The 16,302-nt window shown below is 48.0% G+C and overlaps 2 protein-coding genes across 5 annotated transcripts; one reads left to right on the top strand and one right to left on the bottom strand.

The window, feature by feature from the left end:
- The first annotated feature begins 3,782 nt into the window (after window positions 1–3,782).
- Window positions 3,783–14,909, top strand: GTPBP8 (GTP binding protein 8 (putative)). Of its 4 annotated transcripts, none has more exons than XM_064466727.1 (7): window positions 3,783–4,142; window positions 4,446–4,544; window positions 5,042–5,172; window positions 5,532–5,631; window positions 6,058–6,176; window positions 6,413–6,539; window positions 14,820–14,909. In XM_064466727.1, the coding sequence occupies exons 1-6, from the start codon at window positions 3,825–3,827 to the stop codon at window positions 6,495–6,497; spliced, it is 852 nt and encodes a 283-aa protein (XP_064322797.1). In that variant the 5' UTR covers window positions 3,783–3,824; the 3' UTR covers window positions 6,498–6,539; window positions 14,820–14,909. The 4 variants fall into 4 exon arrangements, with proteins under 4 accessions (XP_064322797.1, XP_064322806.1, XP_064322789.1 ...); XM_064466736.1 differs by lacking the exon at window positions 14,820–14,909 and adding an exon at window positions 11,375–12,105; XM_064466719.1 differs by lacking the exon at window positions 14,820–14,909 and adding an exon at window positions 7,269–8,278.
- LOC135315875 (cell surface glycoprotein CD200 receptor 1-B-like) lies at window positions 12,108–14,989 on the bottom strand. The gene is made up of 3 exons (XM_064466750.1): window positions 14,851–14,989; window positions 13,321–13,629; window positions 12,108–12,599 (listed from the first exon to the last, which is right to left on the bottom strand). Exons 1-3 carry the CDS (start codon window positions 14,987–14,989, stop codon window positions 12,247–12,249), a joined length of 801 nt encoding a protein of 266 aa, XP_064322820.1. The 3' UTR covers window positions 12,108–12,246.
- Between the last annotated feature and the right edge of the window lie 1,313 nt (window positions 14,990–16,302).

Genomic DNA, 16,302 nt, shown 5'->3' with positions numbered 1-16,302 from the left:
GGCAGGGTGTGTGGGGTAGCGAGGGCAAATGCCTAGGATGGTGGGCACCTCCAGTGTTTTGGAACTTCACTCCTGAACAAGTGCAGAATCCTGAAAAAATAGTAGAATATTTGGAAAAAGTATGCTGTCACCCTGGCAATTCTAGGGAGACACAAATCACTGCAGTGTGCTGGGGGTTGGCCCATGCCTACTGAGCCCTGTGCAACATTATTCAGCACCCTCAAGGGGAGGAGAAGGTCTCTGGATCTGACGACAAAACAACTGGCACTGTGGCTACTGCAGCCCTCATGACAGACACTGTGGCCACTCAAACCCCCATGACAGGCACTGCAGCTGAATCAGGGAACCAACCTGTGCCAATATCAGTTGCCCCTATCCACAAGAAGTCTTGGAAGCAAAAGACAGCTTGTTTCGAAAGAGATGAGAAAAAACAGGGCCATCATGAGGACAAGAGGAGGAAGGGAAAGAACTTGTAAACAAGACGGAAACCACCCAATCCCTATCCTTGAGTGAACTGCAAGATATGCAAAAAGATTTCAGCCATTGTCCAGGCGAGCACGTTGTCACCTGGCTGCTCTGATGCTGGAATAATGGGCCGGTAGCCTTGAAATGAAGGGTAGGGAAGCCAAGCAGCTGGGATCCCTTTCTGGGGAAGGGGGCATTGACATAGCAATTGGAAAAGGGGCACAAGCCCTCAGCCTCTGGAGGTGACTCCTGTCCAGTGTGAAGGAAAGGCTCAAGGAGGATGGTATATATCACTCAGGCAAATGGACCACCATGGAGAGAGGTACCCAGTACCTGAGGGGGTTAGCCATGCTGGGAGGTCATTTATGGTGACCTGGACAACGAGCAGTTATCCAAAGATCCAGGTGAAGTCTGGTGAACGTGAGCCATGTGGCAGAAGTTGGTACGGAGCACACTAGTGTCATGTGCCAACTCAGTGGCATACTGACCTGGAAAGATGAAGAGTCACCAATGGTGGATGAAGTGGTTAGCCAACTCTGGGAGTACAAAGACAGTGCCTCTTCCTCCTTTGTCTCAGTGTCCTGGTTTCAGCTGGGATAGAGTTACATTCCTTCGTAGTAGCTAGTATGGGGCTCTGTTTTGGAGTTTTGCTGGAAACAGCGGTGATAATGTGGAGATGTTTTAGTTGTTGCTAAGTAGCGCTTACGCTGGTCAAGGACTTTTTCAGCTCCCTGTGCTCTGCCGGGTGCACAAGAAGCTGGGAGGGGACACAGCCAGGACAGATGAACCAAACTGACCAATGGGATATTCCATACCATATGATGTCATGCTCAGTATATAAAGCGGGGGAAGAAGAAGGAAGGGTGGGACATTGGGAATGATGGTGTTTCTCTTCCCAAGTAACTGTTATGTGTGATGGAGCCCTGCTTTCCTGGAGATGGCTGAACACCTGCCTGCCCATGGGAAGTAGTGAATGAATTCCTTGTTTTGCTTTGCTTCCGCGCGCAGCTTTTGCTTTACCTATTAAACTGTCTTTATCTCAAACCATGAGTTACCTCACTTGTACTCTTCCAATTCTCTCCCCTGTCCCACCAGGGAGGAATGAGCAAGCGGCTGCGTGGTGCTTGGTTGCTGACTGGGGCTAAACCATGACACTCAGCTGTGGAGAAACTGTCCCAGGAGGTCCAGCAACATAAAGGGGATAGGTGCTGCTCTCCACCTGTACGGACTGGTATGTTTGGAGTCAGCATTCCTCTACTCAAGAGAGGATATAGAGGGTACACACTACGGGGCACTCGGTGGCATCCTGTGTGAGCATGGAGAGGGCATGGGGAAGTGGGATGGAAAATCTACCTCAACCCTAGAGGCATGGGTATGTGCGTTGCAAGGAAAGACAATCACTCAAGGGAGTTCTCCCAGGAAACTGCTGCCCCAGTTTTCCAGTGGGCAATTCCCCAGGCAGAGGAGAAGGGGTGAGTGAGCAGCTGTGTGGTGCTGAGCTCCCACCTGGGGTTAAGCCACAACAGGACTAAGGTATTTTTATAGTCATTCCCTAACATCTGAACTACATAACCCACAACTTAAGAGACATCTACTGCCACAGATATGAGCGTAGGCAACTTTAGACCGAATGCCTAATGTCTGGCAATAATATACAGAATAGAAAGTAGAGCCTTTCAGGGGAGATGCAAAGCAAGCTTAAATGTTGATATTTTACCAGCTCTGTCCACAGTAACCTGCCATTTCCAGTCTCCATACAGTCTGCCCGCAGGAAACTGAGACTGCAGTTTAGGCCAGGTGAATAAAGCCACTTCCACTGAAATGCACAGTTCTGATCTTCAGGTTTTAGATGTGGATCTACTGGTTGCCTTTGTTTGTCCAGCCCTTTGCTAAAATTAGAAGTAGGCAGAAGGTTCCTATGCCATTTTAATTTGTTCCTGTCACCTAGGTAGGTACTGTGAGATTTAAAAAGTGAGATTTAATTAGGTGCTGTGGTACTAGCCAGTGAATGGGGCACCTCTGTTCCCATCGTCACACCTGCAGGTATACTGTTAAATGGGCTGGTTGTTTTTCTCCACTGCCTTCCCTCCTGACTCTGGCCGGCTGTTCTGGCAGTGATGTGCTGGAGAATGTGTGCCTGGGTAAGGATGGGATGCTGAGGCAAAAACACCTAAGAGCATTTGCTCTTTCTGCATGTCAGTTTGGCATAGAAATGTGGAAATCTTCCTACTGGAGTAGTTACAAGCATCATCTCTGGCCAGAGTGTTTTTTTTTGTTACTAGATTCAGCATGGATCTCAGTTAAATTAGATTGCTGCATTACCACAAAAAAAAAAAAAAAAATTTGGCAGTGTTCCTGAAGGTTTATTCTTCTGCTTTTTTTCCACTATGGTTATTTGCACCACTGGGGGTGACAGGAGAGAGGCTAGCTGCTAGCTCTGGAGTTTTCAACCACTTTGGAACCAAATAAAGGTCATTTGAGGACTTTTTTGGGAGCACTCTTGTACATGTGCAAGTAGCAGCCAGTGACTGTGGTCTGCCCTGAACTACAGACATGTCAGCTCTGTCTTGCTGTGAAACAAGCAGATTTTAAGAGGACTTAATTTACAGGACTAAAGTAGAACACGTTTTTTTCCCCTGAGGTTTATACTGTTACGCTAACTCTCACCAGTGACTGCTTTCACTGATCATAAATGTGACAAGAAGATTATAGATTGCAGTTGAAGCCTGTCGTATTACAAAAGATTTGAGGCTATTTTGGACAAACACATAGGCTGCTGGCCGGCCTTTTCTTAGGGGACAGAAGCTCCCCTGCTACAGCTTCATAACTGGGGTCAGTATGAGCAAAGCAGCAGGGGGCCTGTGGTATCTTCTAATGGTCCTTCCCGGCCTTAAATCTATTCGTTGCCATACTTAAACCGTCCAGACTGTGCTGAAGGAAACGTGGGTCTCTCTCTCAAAGGCAGGGCAGCGTTCCCCAGGACCCTCAAGCTTGCCGGGGTGCAAGGCCGAACATCAGGATAGCTCTTGGAAAACTGATCATTGCAGCAGGCGGACGGAGCGCGCTGGAAGACAGTTTCCTCGTCCCCGATTCGTGGCCCAGCAGCTAGAGAGCCCTCCGCGCCTCCGCCACGCTCCTGGGGCTGGGGCGAGTCTATGAAGCGCGCAAGCTGAGCGGCAACAAAAAAGGAGAAGGCGAGCGCAGGGTGCCCTCGCAGCTCCCTGCGGCCCGATGCCGGCAGCGCGCCGCCGCCGCGCCGTGCCGCCCCTCGGCAAACCCCGGCCGCGCGGGGGCAGCCGGGGGCGCAGCGCCGGGCCCCGCCACGCCCCGTTCCGGGGCCGGGTCCGCGCCGAGCCGGGATGGTGCTGCTGCCGCGGGCGGGCGGCGCGGCCCGGGGCTGGGCCGGCGGGGCGGGACGGTCCCCGCCGCCGCTGGCCGCCCTGTCCGAGGTGCTGCGGCTGGAGCGGAACCGCCGCACCGGCGTGGTGTTCCCGCTGCAGAAGCTGGAGCGCTGCCTGGCTCCCGGCGCCGACACGGCGCGGTTCCGCCTCTTCCAGCCCGGCCTGGCCGCCCTGCAGCGCGCCGAGGCGCTCTTCAGGTCCGGCCGCCACCACGCCGTCGACTACGTGAGCTCGGCCGTCCGCATGGACCATGTCCCGCCGCCGACACTGCCCGAGGTCAGGGCGCCCCCCGTACCCCGCCGCCCGGGGGGGGCGAAGGGCTGGGGGCGGCGGTGCCGGAGCCCTGCGCCGTGCTTCTTTTTTAGGTCGTTTCTTTGCTGTTGCTGCCCGCGCCGTACCATGCGGTGGCGGTGGGGCGTGTGTGCCCGGGCAGCAGCCGCGGCGCAGGGCGTCGCTGTCCCCCGGCGTTGGCACCAGCGGGGGGCTGAGCGCAGCGGGAGGGGGTCCCCCGGCCCGGGCAGTGTGGGCGAGGGGAGGCGAGCAGGTGTAGAAGAGCTCTCTCTGTCTCTCCTACTGCAGGTGTGCTTCATCGGCCGAAGCAATGTGGGGAAGTCGTCTTTAATCCGGGCCTTGTTTTCACTGTCTCCAGAAGTGGAGGTCAGAGTGTCCAAAACTCCGGTAAGCGACATTTTTAACTTCCCTCCCTCTTGGTCGGAAGCTGGCGCCGACCCAGAGGATAGGGCTGAGAAGGGTGGGAGGAAACAAGCTCTTGGGTAACTTGAAGCAGCAGGAGAAGTGGCCAGCCACGGTGGCCGCCAGCTCGTGGCTGCTGGCACAGGCCTTGCTCTAGTAAAGGAAAAGGTGGAAAGAGCCCAGCTTAGCCCCTCAGCCAGGGCTGGCCCATGTGCCAGACAGAAGAGTTGTACAAGCTGAGCAAATGTGCTGTAAAGCCCATTAGGAAGAAGGTATTTTTAGTCTGTTTTAATGATAGAGCCATATAGAAGTGCTACCAGGGTAGGAGACTAGGCAGCTTAAAGCAACAGCAGCGTTTTTGCAGCCTTCTCGGGGGCAGGGTATGGTACCAAGATGTTTTGCGGGGCATCTCCTAGTCCACTGCTTAAAGCAGCTTTTTAAAACTGCCCCCTTCCTTCATCTTACCTAAATCCTCTCCCCAGGGCCACACCAAGAAGATGAATTTCTTCAAAGTAGGGAAGTACTTTATGCTGGTGGATATGCCCGGATATGGCTACCGTGCCCCACAAGACTTCGTGGAGATGGTGGAGGCCTATCTGCAGGAACGGCACAAGTAAGGGACTGAACCGTACCTCCACGGTGCCATGAAAGCCTGACACCTGCATACAGTGTCATGTAATCAGGTGGAAAAATGTGGGAGGGGGAGCTACTTCCAGCGGTGGGTAGTGATTACTAGTTCTGACATCATTTTCCTGGGAACCTCTGTGGTATCACTTATTCATGCTTAGACAGATTGAAACAGCCAAAAAGATGGAGATGCTGCTCCATGCTGACCCTCAGCTCCCATGTATGGCTTTTCTTGGCTCTTCCTATCCCCAGATCCCACCTTACTTGTTCTCACTTATGAATTTGGAAGGAGCAGAGCAGGCATGAGATAACAGTGGTGATTACTGTTGCTTGTATTTCTGGCAGCTTGAAGAGGACTTTTCTGTTAGTTGATGGTGTAGTAGGACTCCAGAAAACAGATCATGTTGCAGTAGAGATGCTGGAAGAGTTTGGGATTCCTTATGTGGTAGGTAATACTTCGTTCTCATGTTGGTTATAAGCTTCAGGTAATCTATAAAGGTATATACCCTTTACCTGACCTTATGCAAGTTGTCCTGCCTAATATCACATCACCTCCCCTTTGTTGTTAATAAACAGGCCTAAAATGTGTTGAGGGGGGCAGGTGGGATTTAAGGGATTTTTTTGCTTGATTTATTAAATGGATACTTTGTTTTCAGTGCTCAGCTTGAGGAGCTTGAAAAGGTCCACTCCTTATGCAGGCTATGGAAGTGTTTTGGTGAAATGTCTTATACCATTTTTACCCCTAGATACATGACCAAGAGCTTTCAGCCTGCCTTGCAAAGATGGTCCAGGACTCTTACAGATGTTCCAGGATAGCAGCAAAATAATCTTCTTTTCCTCTTTGTAATCCTTGTTTTCTTAATCCACGCAGATGGTGTTAACAAAAATTGACCGAGCTTCCAGGGGACTGTTATTAAAGAACGTGCTGGAGATCCAGGAGTTTGTAAAGGAGAAAACTCAGGGATGCTTTCCTCAGCTGTTCCTGGTCAGGTAAAGCTCTTCTCCCTATGATGCCTGCCAACGGGCTCTGCCATTTTGCAGTTTGCAGCTGTGTTAACAGTAGCAAGCTGTACTTGTTTGATTACGTAGCGGAAGTGCTTCATCTACCACGGTTGTACTGCACTGCAGGAGATGTAATTGTATACAGCCGGTGGCTGAGTGTGCTTGTATTATGCCAAGAGGCAGCAGCATCTGGCACTGAACGTTCCACGCCTTTGTTTCCACAGTTCTCTGGAGTTTTCAGGGGTTCACTTGCTCAGGTGTTTTGTAGCCCATGTTACTGGAAATCTGCCTACTTTAGAGGCCAGCTGAGAAGACTGGGTCCTGATCCGCTCACCTCATCCGGAACAAAAGGTACCAGAAGTCTGGATTTTTCTTGCAAATAACCCAAGGTACTAGAATTTATTTTTTTATAAACTGGTGTACATTTTCGGATAAATTAATATTTGTTAGGTTAGGGTTTTTTTGTTTAATAAAGTCATCAATTCAGGAAGTTTGCACTATGAATGAATCCAAGTTATTACAACACTGTTTGATAAAATTTTCATGATTGTGCTAAGGAGAAAAAAGCAAAGAGAACCTCCAAAGAGAAGCGAAGTTTTAATACAGCATTTCCTTTGCCTCCAGCTAAACCTTCAAAAAGCTGCCACTGCATGCCTAAGGTCTGCTATATTTAGGATACTAGAGGTAGTCTGGTAACCTTATTAATAAAAAGGCGCGCTTCTTTTAAAAAAGAAAAACCATAGCCCTAACATTAAGTAAACAGTACTTGCCCAGTTGAATGGAATGATATGTAGTTTACTTCTCTCAGCTTATATAGCAGGGGCCACAAACTAGCACTTGTGCAGCCTGCCTGCTCTAAGGCAATCTCGAGTGGAAACAGCCGACCTGTTGTCTGTCAAGGCGTGTTTAGGACTCCTTGTGTGTTTTACTTCTGTAACTCTGCTGCATCATGCGTTCAATAGGTGCAGCACGATGGCACGCCTCGCTTACGTACATCGAGTTGTCCCTGTTCCACGTGGATGAAAGAGAGGATGCATCTTTAATGGGATCTGCTTTTTGATCACTTTTGGCTTGAAACAGAGCAGAAGAAATAACTGACACCTAGAGGAACTCTCTCCTTCCGCACTTTATCATCCATCAGTGCTACATCTACCTTCTGTTTTAAACCCAGCATGAAGTTGTGCAGCTGCGCTCAGGTGAATTGCTAGAGATGAATGAGACACATTGTCCATTATCTGCATCTGTTCTACCCTGGCATCTGAAGCACGATACTGATGTCCTGTACTCTTTAAGAGCACTGTAACAGCTGGCAGAACTGTGTCCTGCAGCACCTAAGAGCACCCAAAGTTGGCTCGTTACAAGGCACAGAACTGGGGGAAAAAAAGACTGCCATCAATAACAGTAGTTGTTACAAGAGAATTTAGACCAAAGCTATTAAGTGCCTATGTCAAACTCTGGCACTCGGTCTTGTCGTGTCGTAACATTGCCAAGTGTGCATACACAGTTGTCAGAGTTACTTACATTAAGTGTTTAAACCTCAAGAAAGGGCAGGTCTTTTGTGAACCACTCTGAGGTATTTCTTGTGTTTTGTTTCATTATGGAATGTCTTGTCACCCTTGAACTAGACATGAGGTGAGGTCTGTTTTCAGCAGACATGTAAGAAGTGGGGGGTGTAGGGAATGCAGTACAAAGATGTGGATCTTTAGTTGCCGCATCTTAGCAGAGATCAAACCTGTAATTGTCTAGTACTTTACCTCTAATCCCGAAGTGCTCTAGAGTGAACCAGCCCATAGGATGCTTGAGCCTAGGGGCAAGTGCAGTAGTATCTAGACAGAGGGAACGGGTAGAAGTGAACGCTTCAGGAATAATCTTTTCAAAGTATCATAAAACCAGGATCTTCCAAAAGCATCAATCTTGCCAAGGCTGTCATTTTCAAGGCCTCATTGACTGAAGAGCCTCTGAAAATAAGTCTGTATATGTGAAAGAAGGTGCAGTTCTGTTTTTAGTCCCTCTTCAGGACAAAATGCCTTACAGTGCTAGGAAGTCTTCTATTAACCACTTAAATACATGAAGTATGTCTGGTAACTCCATTTGTATAAAAAGTGTTTTTATTCACAGCAGACTGTGAATTGGACCTCATGATCCTTATGGGTGTGTAAAGTTGCCATGAGGTGTCCTTAGTGGAAGCCTTGTGGAGCTAGATCATGCAGTTTCTTGCGGCTGTACTAGAAACAGTAGGTGCAGTCTTATCCTGAAGAACCAGCTTTGCCTCTGGACCTATCTGGGTTTTCTGCTGTATTGGTCAAAAGATCTTCATTCACAAATGTTTCAAACATGGGAATAACTCGCATTTTCCTCAGCTGTCTGCAGGGGGGAACACCGCAATTTTGTTACTTGCGGTCAGTAATGCGGAATCAGTGCCCCTGTGAAAGGTAGGGTAGTAAATAAAATCAAGTCCTCTCCTTCACTTAAACATTAAAACTTAAATGTAAGTGCCTTTGTGGGAGCATGCTTTGGGTGAACAGGCGTCTGACGTGCTAGCGGACTTTCTTGCCAAGGTCTTAAGGAGCATGCTGTGTTGCTGAGTGAGGAACTGTACTTTCTCAGGCCAGGGACACAAAAGCTCTCCCTTTCTTTTTCTCCACTCATCGATCAGTGGTGGGCTTGGCAGCATACTGAAGTAGCAGAGATCACTTCAGTTTTAAATGCCTTTGAGGCCTTAAATTGCTTGCAGTGTATACACTGCCCTGCAGGCACCCAGTGTTTTTCTGTAAATCTTTGCCTCTTCTGCACCTGATATTTACAGAAGCGATGGTGACTACGCACTTCCGCAGAAAAGGATTTTACCTTGTGTATCTCCCCAGTCTTGCAGCAGTACGTTCTCCTTTTTCTTTCTCTACTGTGTCTGGTCTAGTCACCATAACCCTGGCACTACGCAGCCAGTATCTTGACTATTCTTGCAACAGTCCCCTAGAGTCACTGTAGTGTAGAATGCATTTTTAGCAGGGAGCTTGACCAGATGCGATGTCAATAATTCTGTTAATATCAATGAAATAACCTAAACAGGTTTCTTGGGTTATTTTAAAAAGCAGAGGGGCGGATTTAGCAGGTAGACATTTCAGATTTGGCCTCTCTGAGGCATTTGCAGAGGGAGGCAATGTGCAATAAGGCAGAAAGAGCTGTGGTTAACTGACACTTCGAAGGTTGCTTTGGTGTTGCCTTCTTTTGCTCTTTACCTTGCCTGAAGTCTTGCTCCTTGGACTCAGCACTGTTTTCAGACTCTGCTCAGAACTAGGATGCATCACAGTAAGAGCTCTATGGTACAGTACGAAACAAATTCTGGATGCCAAACAGAACATGCCAAGTGTTGAATACAGACAATTTGTTCTGCATTAAGTGGGGTGGCTGCCCGTGAGAAGCGAGACAGTGCTACCTCAGCTCTCAAAGCTCCTGGCAACGGAGGAAACAGAATTTTTAGCAGCAGCTAATGTTTCTGGTCTGTATCGCTGACCCTGCTCATGCTTGAGATTGCTTTTAGTAGCTGCTTATCCCAGCTATAACATGATACTGTATTTTACAGAGAAATCGTAGCTGTTTTTGTGCAAGCAGGGACAAACCCAGGGAGACATACAGCTTCTTACATCGCTCTCCTGCTTAATTGTTTTGGAAACGCAGTAAACCAGAACCCATTTACAGAAGAGGCAGAGGAGGGAGGAGTAAGTTGTGGTTTTGCCCCATGCTACAGACAGGACACAAGATGAGAAGAAAGGAACAGAACTAAGAAAAGGCAACACGACGCTTATGTAACACTGTCCAAGCACTTGTTGAATTCTTGATTTCTAACTACTTCAGCTATAACTGGTCTACTTATAAGCATCTCTTTTATATAAGTACAGAAAACTGTTTTCCTCAATAAGGTAATTATTGAGTAGCTATCAACTGTTTAGTTAGGTACACAGCAGATTTTTTCCAGGCAGGTAGTTCACATTTTTGTATGCTAATAATCTACAATGGTATTTGTGCACCTTGTGGCACGTTTACAAAGTTTGTACAAGACAATAAGTCTACCACTTGCACAGAGGTAGCTACTTAAACCAATAGTTTCTTTGAAAAACATTGAGAATGATGGAAAATGTATTATGCCAATAAGTAGTAAGGGGCAGGGGGGGAATAAATTTTAGCGCTCTTCTTGCTGACGCTGTTCCCCAGAAAGTTGTTCTGTGCTGCTTCTTGTGTGATGAACTGGTGGACTGCTGCCGTTGCCCCTGGTGCAAGTGCAGAACATGGTGTCTTGGGGTGGCACCAGCCCTGAGCTCGCTCGGGGGAGGCTGTTTAGACTCAGGTACTGAATGGCACTAGTACTCACTTCTTTTGAATTCATTCCTTGGGATCATTCAGTGCTTCGTCAAGAATCTGGCTCTACTCTCCAGTATGTTTTTGTTTCTCCAGTGTCTGCACCTCAGCTGCACCTTCTCCTCCTTCCTCTTCAGCTTCCTACAGAAAAAAACTTCACTTAGCAAGGTGTTTATTTCACTAGAAGAGTGAGCCTCCCGCTGGAGACATAACGTTTTTCTTTATAAGGAAAAAATTTCTTTATGACAAAACTTTTTCTTGAGTTTTAAAACCTGATGAAAGCACAAGAAACTTGCGTTTCATAAGCATCAGCAAAAGCGCTTAAGTTTTCACAACAGCTTATGAAGCATGTAGGCTGTTGTACAATTCAGAGGTGTGATTGAACAGGGCAAAACAAATGCACTCAGACCAAGGCCCATGTAGGTGCAGCAAGACTTCAGAACCACAGATGCCTTTGCGCTCAAAGACCGTAAAAAACATTACGCTGGTATTTAAAGATTCTTTTTCTTCCAAAAAATAACAGAAGGTGTAGGAAACCTAGTACTCAGCCCCCAATTACAAAAGACATTTCAGAAATTCTTAGAACTTCATGCTAGAAAAAAAAACAATAAGGAAAAATACCAGCAGCCCCAGGAAAGGGTTGGCAGGTGGATCTGTGTAGCCAAGCGTGACTACAGTTTGCAAACTGTCAGAAGGTACTGCTGACAGATTTGGCCCATAGAAGCCAGGGTTCAGTTGGCCAAAGTATTTGCAATATTTGGGATAAAGGAATACTCTGGACAACTTTTAAAGACCCTTCTAAGAGAAAAATATTTTTTTTCTTCCCTCCTTAGTGACTCCCCAATGTGACTCCCAGGGCATAATTAAGCGACATTTATACCAGAAGCCCTTCTAAACATCCCCAGGGCTGGCCAAATGCGTTTGTGTGTGTCTCACGTCCCATACAGACCTGCTGTCACAGAAGGTGTAGAGATGAAGAACAGCAAGCAGGAAGAAGAGGCCCAGGAGGCTTGCAAGGCTGAGGACACAGTGAAGAAACCATGTGCTGGTCTCTAAAAAGAAACAGTTGCTCTTTTAGCTACATCTCACAGACCATTTGTTTAGCCTGTGCCTCTGTCAGGATGGCGTCGCCTAGGCAGTGCTCTCTCTGTGCTGTACTTTGGAGGATGCCCTAAGGGAGCTGGAATACAGTGCTGGGCATGGAACGGGGAATAAACAATGTCCCCCCAATGCCCTTGATGGAGGAGCCTTGTCTTGTGCCATTCGGGCACTAATTAGATCCTCCTCCTCAGCACTTCCCGTAGTCCAGCTGCAGGCCTTGCCTGTGCATCCCAGCAAATTCCAGCTCCGATTCTCTTCCAGCTGAGTGCTTCAGTGAAGTACATATGGTTGCACACAACTTCCCAGCAACGTCTTCAACTTCACCACCTACAGGCTTTGCCTACCAGCCAGTCTTTGGCAGCTGTCAGTTGGCTTTCAGCCTTCCTGTCACGACCTATGTGTAACCCAACAATTAGCGAGATGTAAGGGTACTGCTGGATTACAATACACGGTACAATACACGGATCTGGGTGATTGTACCATTGACATATTTGCGTGTCATGAACATCTGCTTTCCTAGAATTTCACAAAGGCCTTTACAATTCCGACAGCACCTTTGTTTATCCTTGTCCCCCCAAAAGAGTTTCTCACTGGAAACTTCAGCTCAACTGCACGGTTCCTGCTGCAGACCTGCCAGTGCCTCTGAGGTTGGCCTTAGTCCACAAACAGGGGTTTTGAATGCTGAATGTGCAAAGGGAACCTCACCTGAGAGGTGACAGGCTATGGACTTGATCCACGTCCCAGCTGGGTGGGACACGATGCAGGTTGTATTAGTCATGTTGGTGCTGTATGCTGTGAACTTCCTGAGAACAGTCACTGTCCCGTTGTCATGGCCTTCTTCCTCGGGGGTGGAGTTGCTCTCTAGGACCCACGAGACCCGAGCAGGCGGCTTCCCTGCCGCTGCCTTGCACACGGGGTTCCCGTGGTTGTCGCAGTACACGGTCAGCCTGGGGGGGACTGCAAAGCGTCAGGAAGGGGAGATACATGCAGTTAGTTTGGTGAAAGGAGGAGAGTAAGGCTGGAGCTGCCATCCCGTTCTAGTGAAATGGGCCAAAGTCAAAAGACACAAAGATCGTGCCTGTTTTTTCCTTTTGGACAACTCTCCCCTGCTCAGGTGAGTTACCACAGCCACGTACCATTAGAGGGGATATCCCTGGACATTGCGGTAGGGAATTAGCCCAAATACAGGGCTGAACTACACCCTCGTCCTAAGCAGCCATCGTACATGTGGTTTGAAATGTGTCTGAATGCCAGCATGAGAGGAAATGGGTCCTCCCCTACTGTCTGGACAAGAACATCCCATGTTTGATAGACTATCTCAGCACTTGGAAGTGTCCCTGTCACATGCTTTAGTTCCCTTAAATTAATGTATTAACAATTGATTCTACAGGATAATTGGCATGTGCAGAACCCTCTGTTAGGGTATCAGGAATTGCTTCAAACCTGTCCTTTCTAACTGGACAGTGGGAAAGGGGCAGCAGGAAGGAGAAGAGTTTGGGGTCATAAGGAGAAGGGAGACATAGAGCTACCATCAGTGAAAGGCATGAGAGTTTATCCCAGCAAGAAAGCTCCTCATCTTACTGCACGCTTCCCCTGGTGCATGGGGAGAAGAGCTTTGTATGTCCTGGCCCAGACACAGTCCTTTGGAGAACTGTGAAATGAGGAAGGAGTCCCTTACCTAGCACAGTGAGGTGGTACATCTTGTGGAAATTCCCTTCTGTGGCTACGACTTCGCAGGTGTAATCGCCCTCAAGGGCTATTCCCACTTGTCGTATCTCAAGGGTAGGATCACAGTCTGGCCTGGATTTCCAGTTCATGCTGTCACTGCAGTTTGTTCTGTCTGTCTTGTTCAGATCAGCCCTGTATCCCAAGGTGCAGGGCCCTCCAGCCTTGGGGCTTATTTTCCATGTTACCATAGTCATATTTGATTTGGGAGGGCAGGCGAGCACAGAGCTTTTACCTACTGTCACTGACACTCTGTTGTTTCCTGAAGGAGTGAAGGAAGGAGAAGGACATGTGAGAAGGTGCCCAGGTATGTCACGCATAGCCTTGGAGTTCTGGACTGTGCTTCACAGAGAAGTGTCTGTGCCGTTACATGCCAGCGTGAGGCTCTGTCTGAGCCAGCCCAAGAGCTGTGTCTCCCCTCCCAGGTGGGAACAGATCTCCAGATTCATGGCTGTGTTCACATACATCGGTCCTTGTCTTCACTCCCTCCCTCTGTAAGGTTCTTTCTCTAGGACAGCAGATAAATAATATGACTGGGAAGCAAGAGTCAGAATGAGCTGCAGAGCTCATCTGTATGGGGAGATCTCTTGGGTTGCTTCTCCCTCCGCATCGCTGCCCAGTAGAGCAGAAAAATGAATGTTTGAAGACATTCACCCCCACTTTTGTGCTGGATATAAGCAGCCCTCCTAAGCACGGGTGGTACTCTCTGCCCTGCCACTCCAAAGCTTATATGAAGCATTTTCCCTGATTACTGTGGTACAGATGAAATAGCAGAGGAGTATGACATTTAACTGGAAAGGAAACACATTCCTGTTTGCTGCTAGATGCAGAGATCCCTGATAGACTCAAGCTCACTGCTTGCTTGCCTGCCTTACCTGTCCTAACAAAAACAAGCAAGAAAAACAAACAAGAACTTGCATAATGAATGTAGAGGAGGGAGGAGAAGGATTATAGCTGCATTTTCTGATCCCCTTTTTCAGAATTAGCTTTTCTAAGTATTTGACTGTGTTTAGAAAGAGGAAAGAACCTTCCAGTAAGCCTTATTAAAACTTCCATCTGAATCTAAAATCCACGTCATTTGTCATTTGCCAGGACAAGCCATTGATACCTAAGAGTAAACCTTGGTAGGGTGCTCAGACTGATCAGAAAACCACCCATCAAACATGTTTTTCAGAAATCTGTTAATTATCACTAAAAATATCATACTGCAGGAAAATCCTTACCAGTTTCCATCAACTCCTTGAAAAGCCCAAGTTCAACCAGGTGTTGGTTGGCAACCAAAAAGATCTAGTTGCAGCTAGAAATGCTTTGATTTGCAGGTTTTTGGTTTTCCATCAAAAAGTCCCTTCAGCAATTTGTCAAGATCCCTTCCCCTAGATTTTTTCTTTCTCAAAGAGGAATTGAGTAAACATCACCCTGACACTTTGCCTTTTCCTCCCCTGCCCTTAACAGAGACTTGGTACCAAAGTACCATCAAAAGTACCTCCTGCTCCTGTGACCGCCGTGATGGCGAGCAGAACGACGGTGCACACGGTCCTCCTGACAGCTTCCAAAGATGCTCTTGCCTTTGTGGGTGATGTGGTTTTCTTGCACCGTCCAACTTGCTGTGAGGTCCCCATCATCCCCCGCCAGTGATCCTCAGCAGCCAGAGTCACTGCTCTTCGTGTGCTCCTGACAGCCCCACCACGCAGCTACAAAGAGATGGTTCTTCTTCCTAGCACAAAGCTTCCTGTGCTGAGAATTGGTGAGCAGAGAGGAAATTGTATTCGTGCCTGCTTTCTGACCACTGGCCTTCTGTATAATGTTACTGTGGGAAAACAAACTCTAGAGCAGACTTGCACAAAGTCCAAGCAGTGTGATTCTTCATGCTTGGCTCTGATCTCACAGTGAGAGTTTCATCATTGGGAATTGGGGTAGGGGTATTCTTAGCTTACCACTTAAAGGATGCTCAACATATTCCAAAACAACTCTTAAAACCAACTCCTCTTCCTCCCTGCTCTATCCTTCCCCACATACCCAGCAGCCTAAGACCTCTTCACTAAGAGGCACTGGCAATCCTTCTGCCCTGCAGGGAGGGAAGGTGGATGGGTGCATTTACAGTTACATGACAACACTCTTTGTCTGGCAGGAGTACATCCACAGACAGTTAGGCCGAGGTTGCCTTTTTTGCATCACTGTTTTGTTTGCACTGAATTTAATTCCTGTGATTCTGTGGTAATTTCATCAGGAAAATGTTAGCCTCTCCCAACCTTGGAAGCCACCAAGCTGAAATGAGTTGGTGACTATTTGCCTGTTCGAAGAACAGAACTCTCCCCCCACAGCTGCTGTCACATGGAGATGATGTATCTCCGTGGCTGTGCTGAATCGTGCCTGGAAGGGCTTCAGCTGTGGGGTCAAACAGATGCAAGACATCCACAAATGGAGGGAATCACTGGCAGGCAGGGAGGCAGGCAACCGTGTCTACCCAGCCCTGGGCCAAGGAGTGGGTGCCGTTTAGCTGAGAAGAGGCATAGCACCCATTAGTGACTCAAAGGAAAAGCTGGGTAGTTCAAAAAGAAAGTTAGGCAACCTGTGTTTGCTGCTCTTTATGCAGAAAAGCCAACAGCAGCAATAGAAGGAAATCTTCACCTCCGCTGGCTGTTGCTGCTGAAAGCAGTTATGCTTTCCGCATGTCACTTTGTCAAACAATTTCAGACAGCTACTGGCACCTTGGTCAGTGCAGCCTCTCCTTCAGTGCTATGTGGTTTGGTGGTTAAGTGCAACGACTGCTTCTCATCTTTAGAGGCAGGTCCAAGATGCAGAGATCGCATTTAGATCCCTGCAGTGAGACACTTACCATAGGTTCAGCCATGGAACCTGTGGGTGATGTAGCTTAGCACAAAATGGCAGAGGCAGCAGGAAAAAGTGGTCCAAGTCATGAAAATCAGCAGCTTTC

The sequence above is a fragment of the Phalacrocorax carbo genome, chromosome 1 (assembly GCF_963921805.1).
Source record: "Phalacrocorax carbo chromosome 1, bPhaCar2.1, whole genome shotgun sequence".
Lineage (NCBI taxonomy): Eukaryota > Metazoa > Chordata > Aves > Suliformes > Phalacrocoracidae > Phalacrocorax > Phalacrocorax carbo.
The sequence above is the reverse complement of the archived record's forward strand: the minus strand, read 5'-3'. Positions and strand labels throughout refer to the sequence as shown.

Bases quoted from the DNA above. Each gene is read 5' to 3' on its own strand.
- GTPBP8 (XM_064466727.1), top strand. From the start codon at position 3,825: ATGGTGCTGCTGCCGCGGGCGGGCGGCGCGGCCCGGGGCTGGGCCGGC. The intron at 4,545-5,041 runs GTAAGCGACATT...TCCTCTCCCCAG, and splicing joins TCAGAGTGTCCAAAACTCCG to GGCCACACCAAGAAGATGAA. The intron at 5,173-5,531 runs GTAAGGGACTGA...TATTTCTGGCAG, and splicing joins TATCTGCAGGAACGGCACAA to CTTGAAGAGGACTTTTCTGT.
- LOC135315875 (XM_064466750.1), bottom strand. From the start codon at position 14,989: ATGATGGGGACCTCACAGCAAGTTGGACGGTGCAAGAAAACCACATCA. The intron at 13,630-14,850 runs GTACTTTTGATG...TCACTCCTTCAG, and splicing joins GGCGGTCACAGGAGCAGGAG to GAAACAACAGAGTGTCAGTG. The intron at 12,600-13,320 runs GTAAGGGACTCC...GACGCTTTGCAG, and splicing joins GTACCACCTCACTGTGCTAG to TCCCCCCCAGGCTGACCGTG.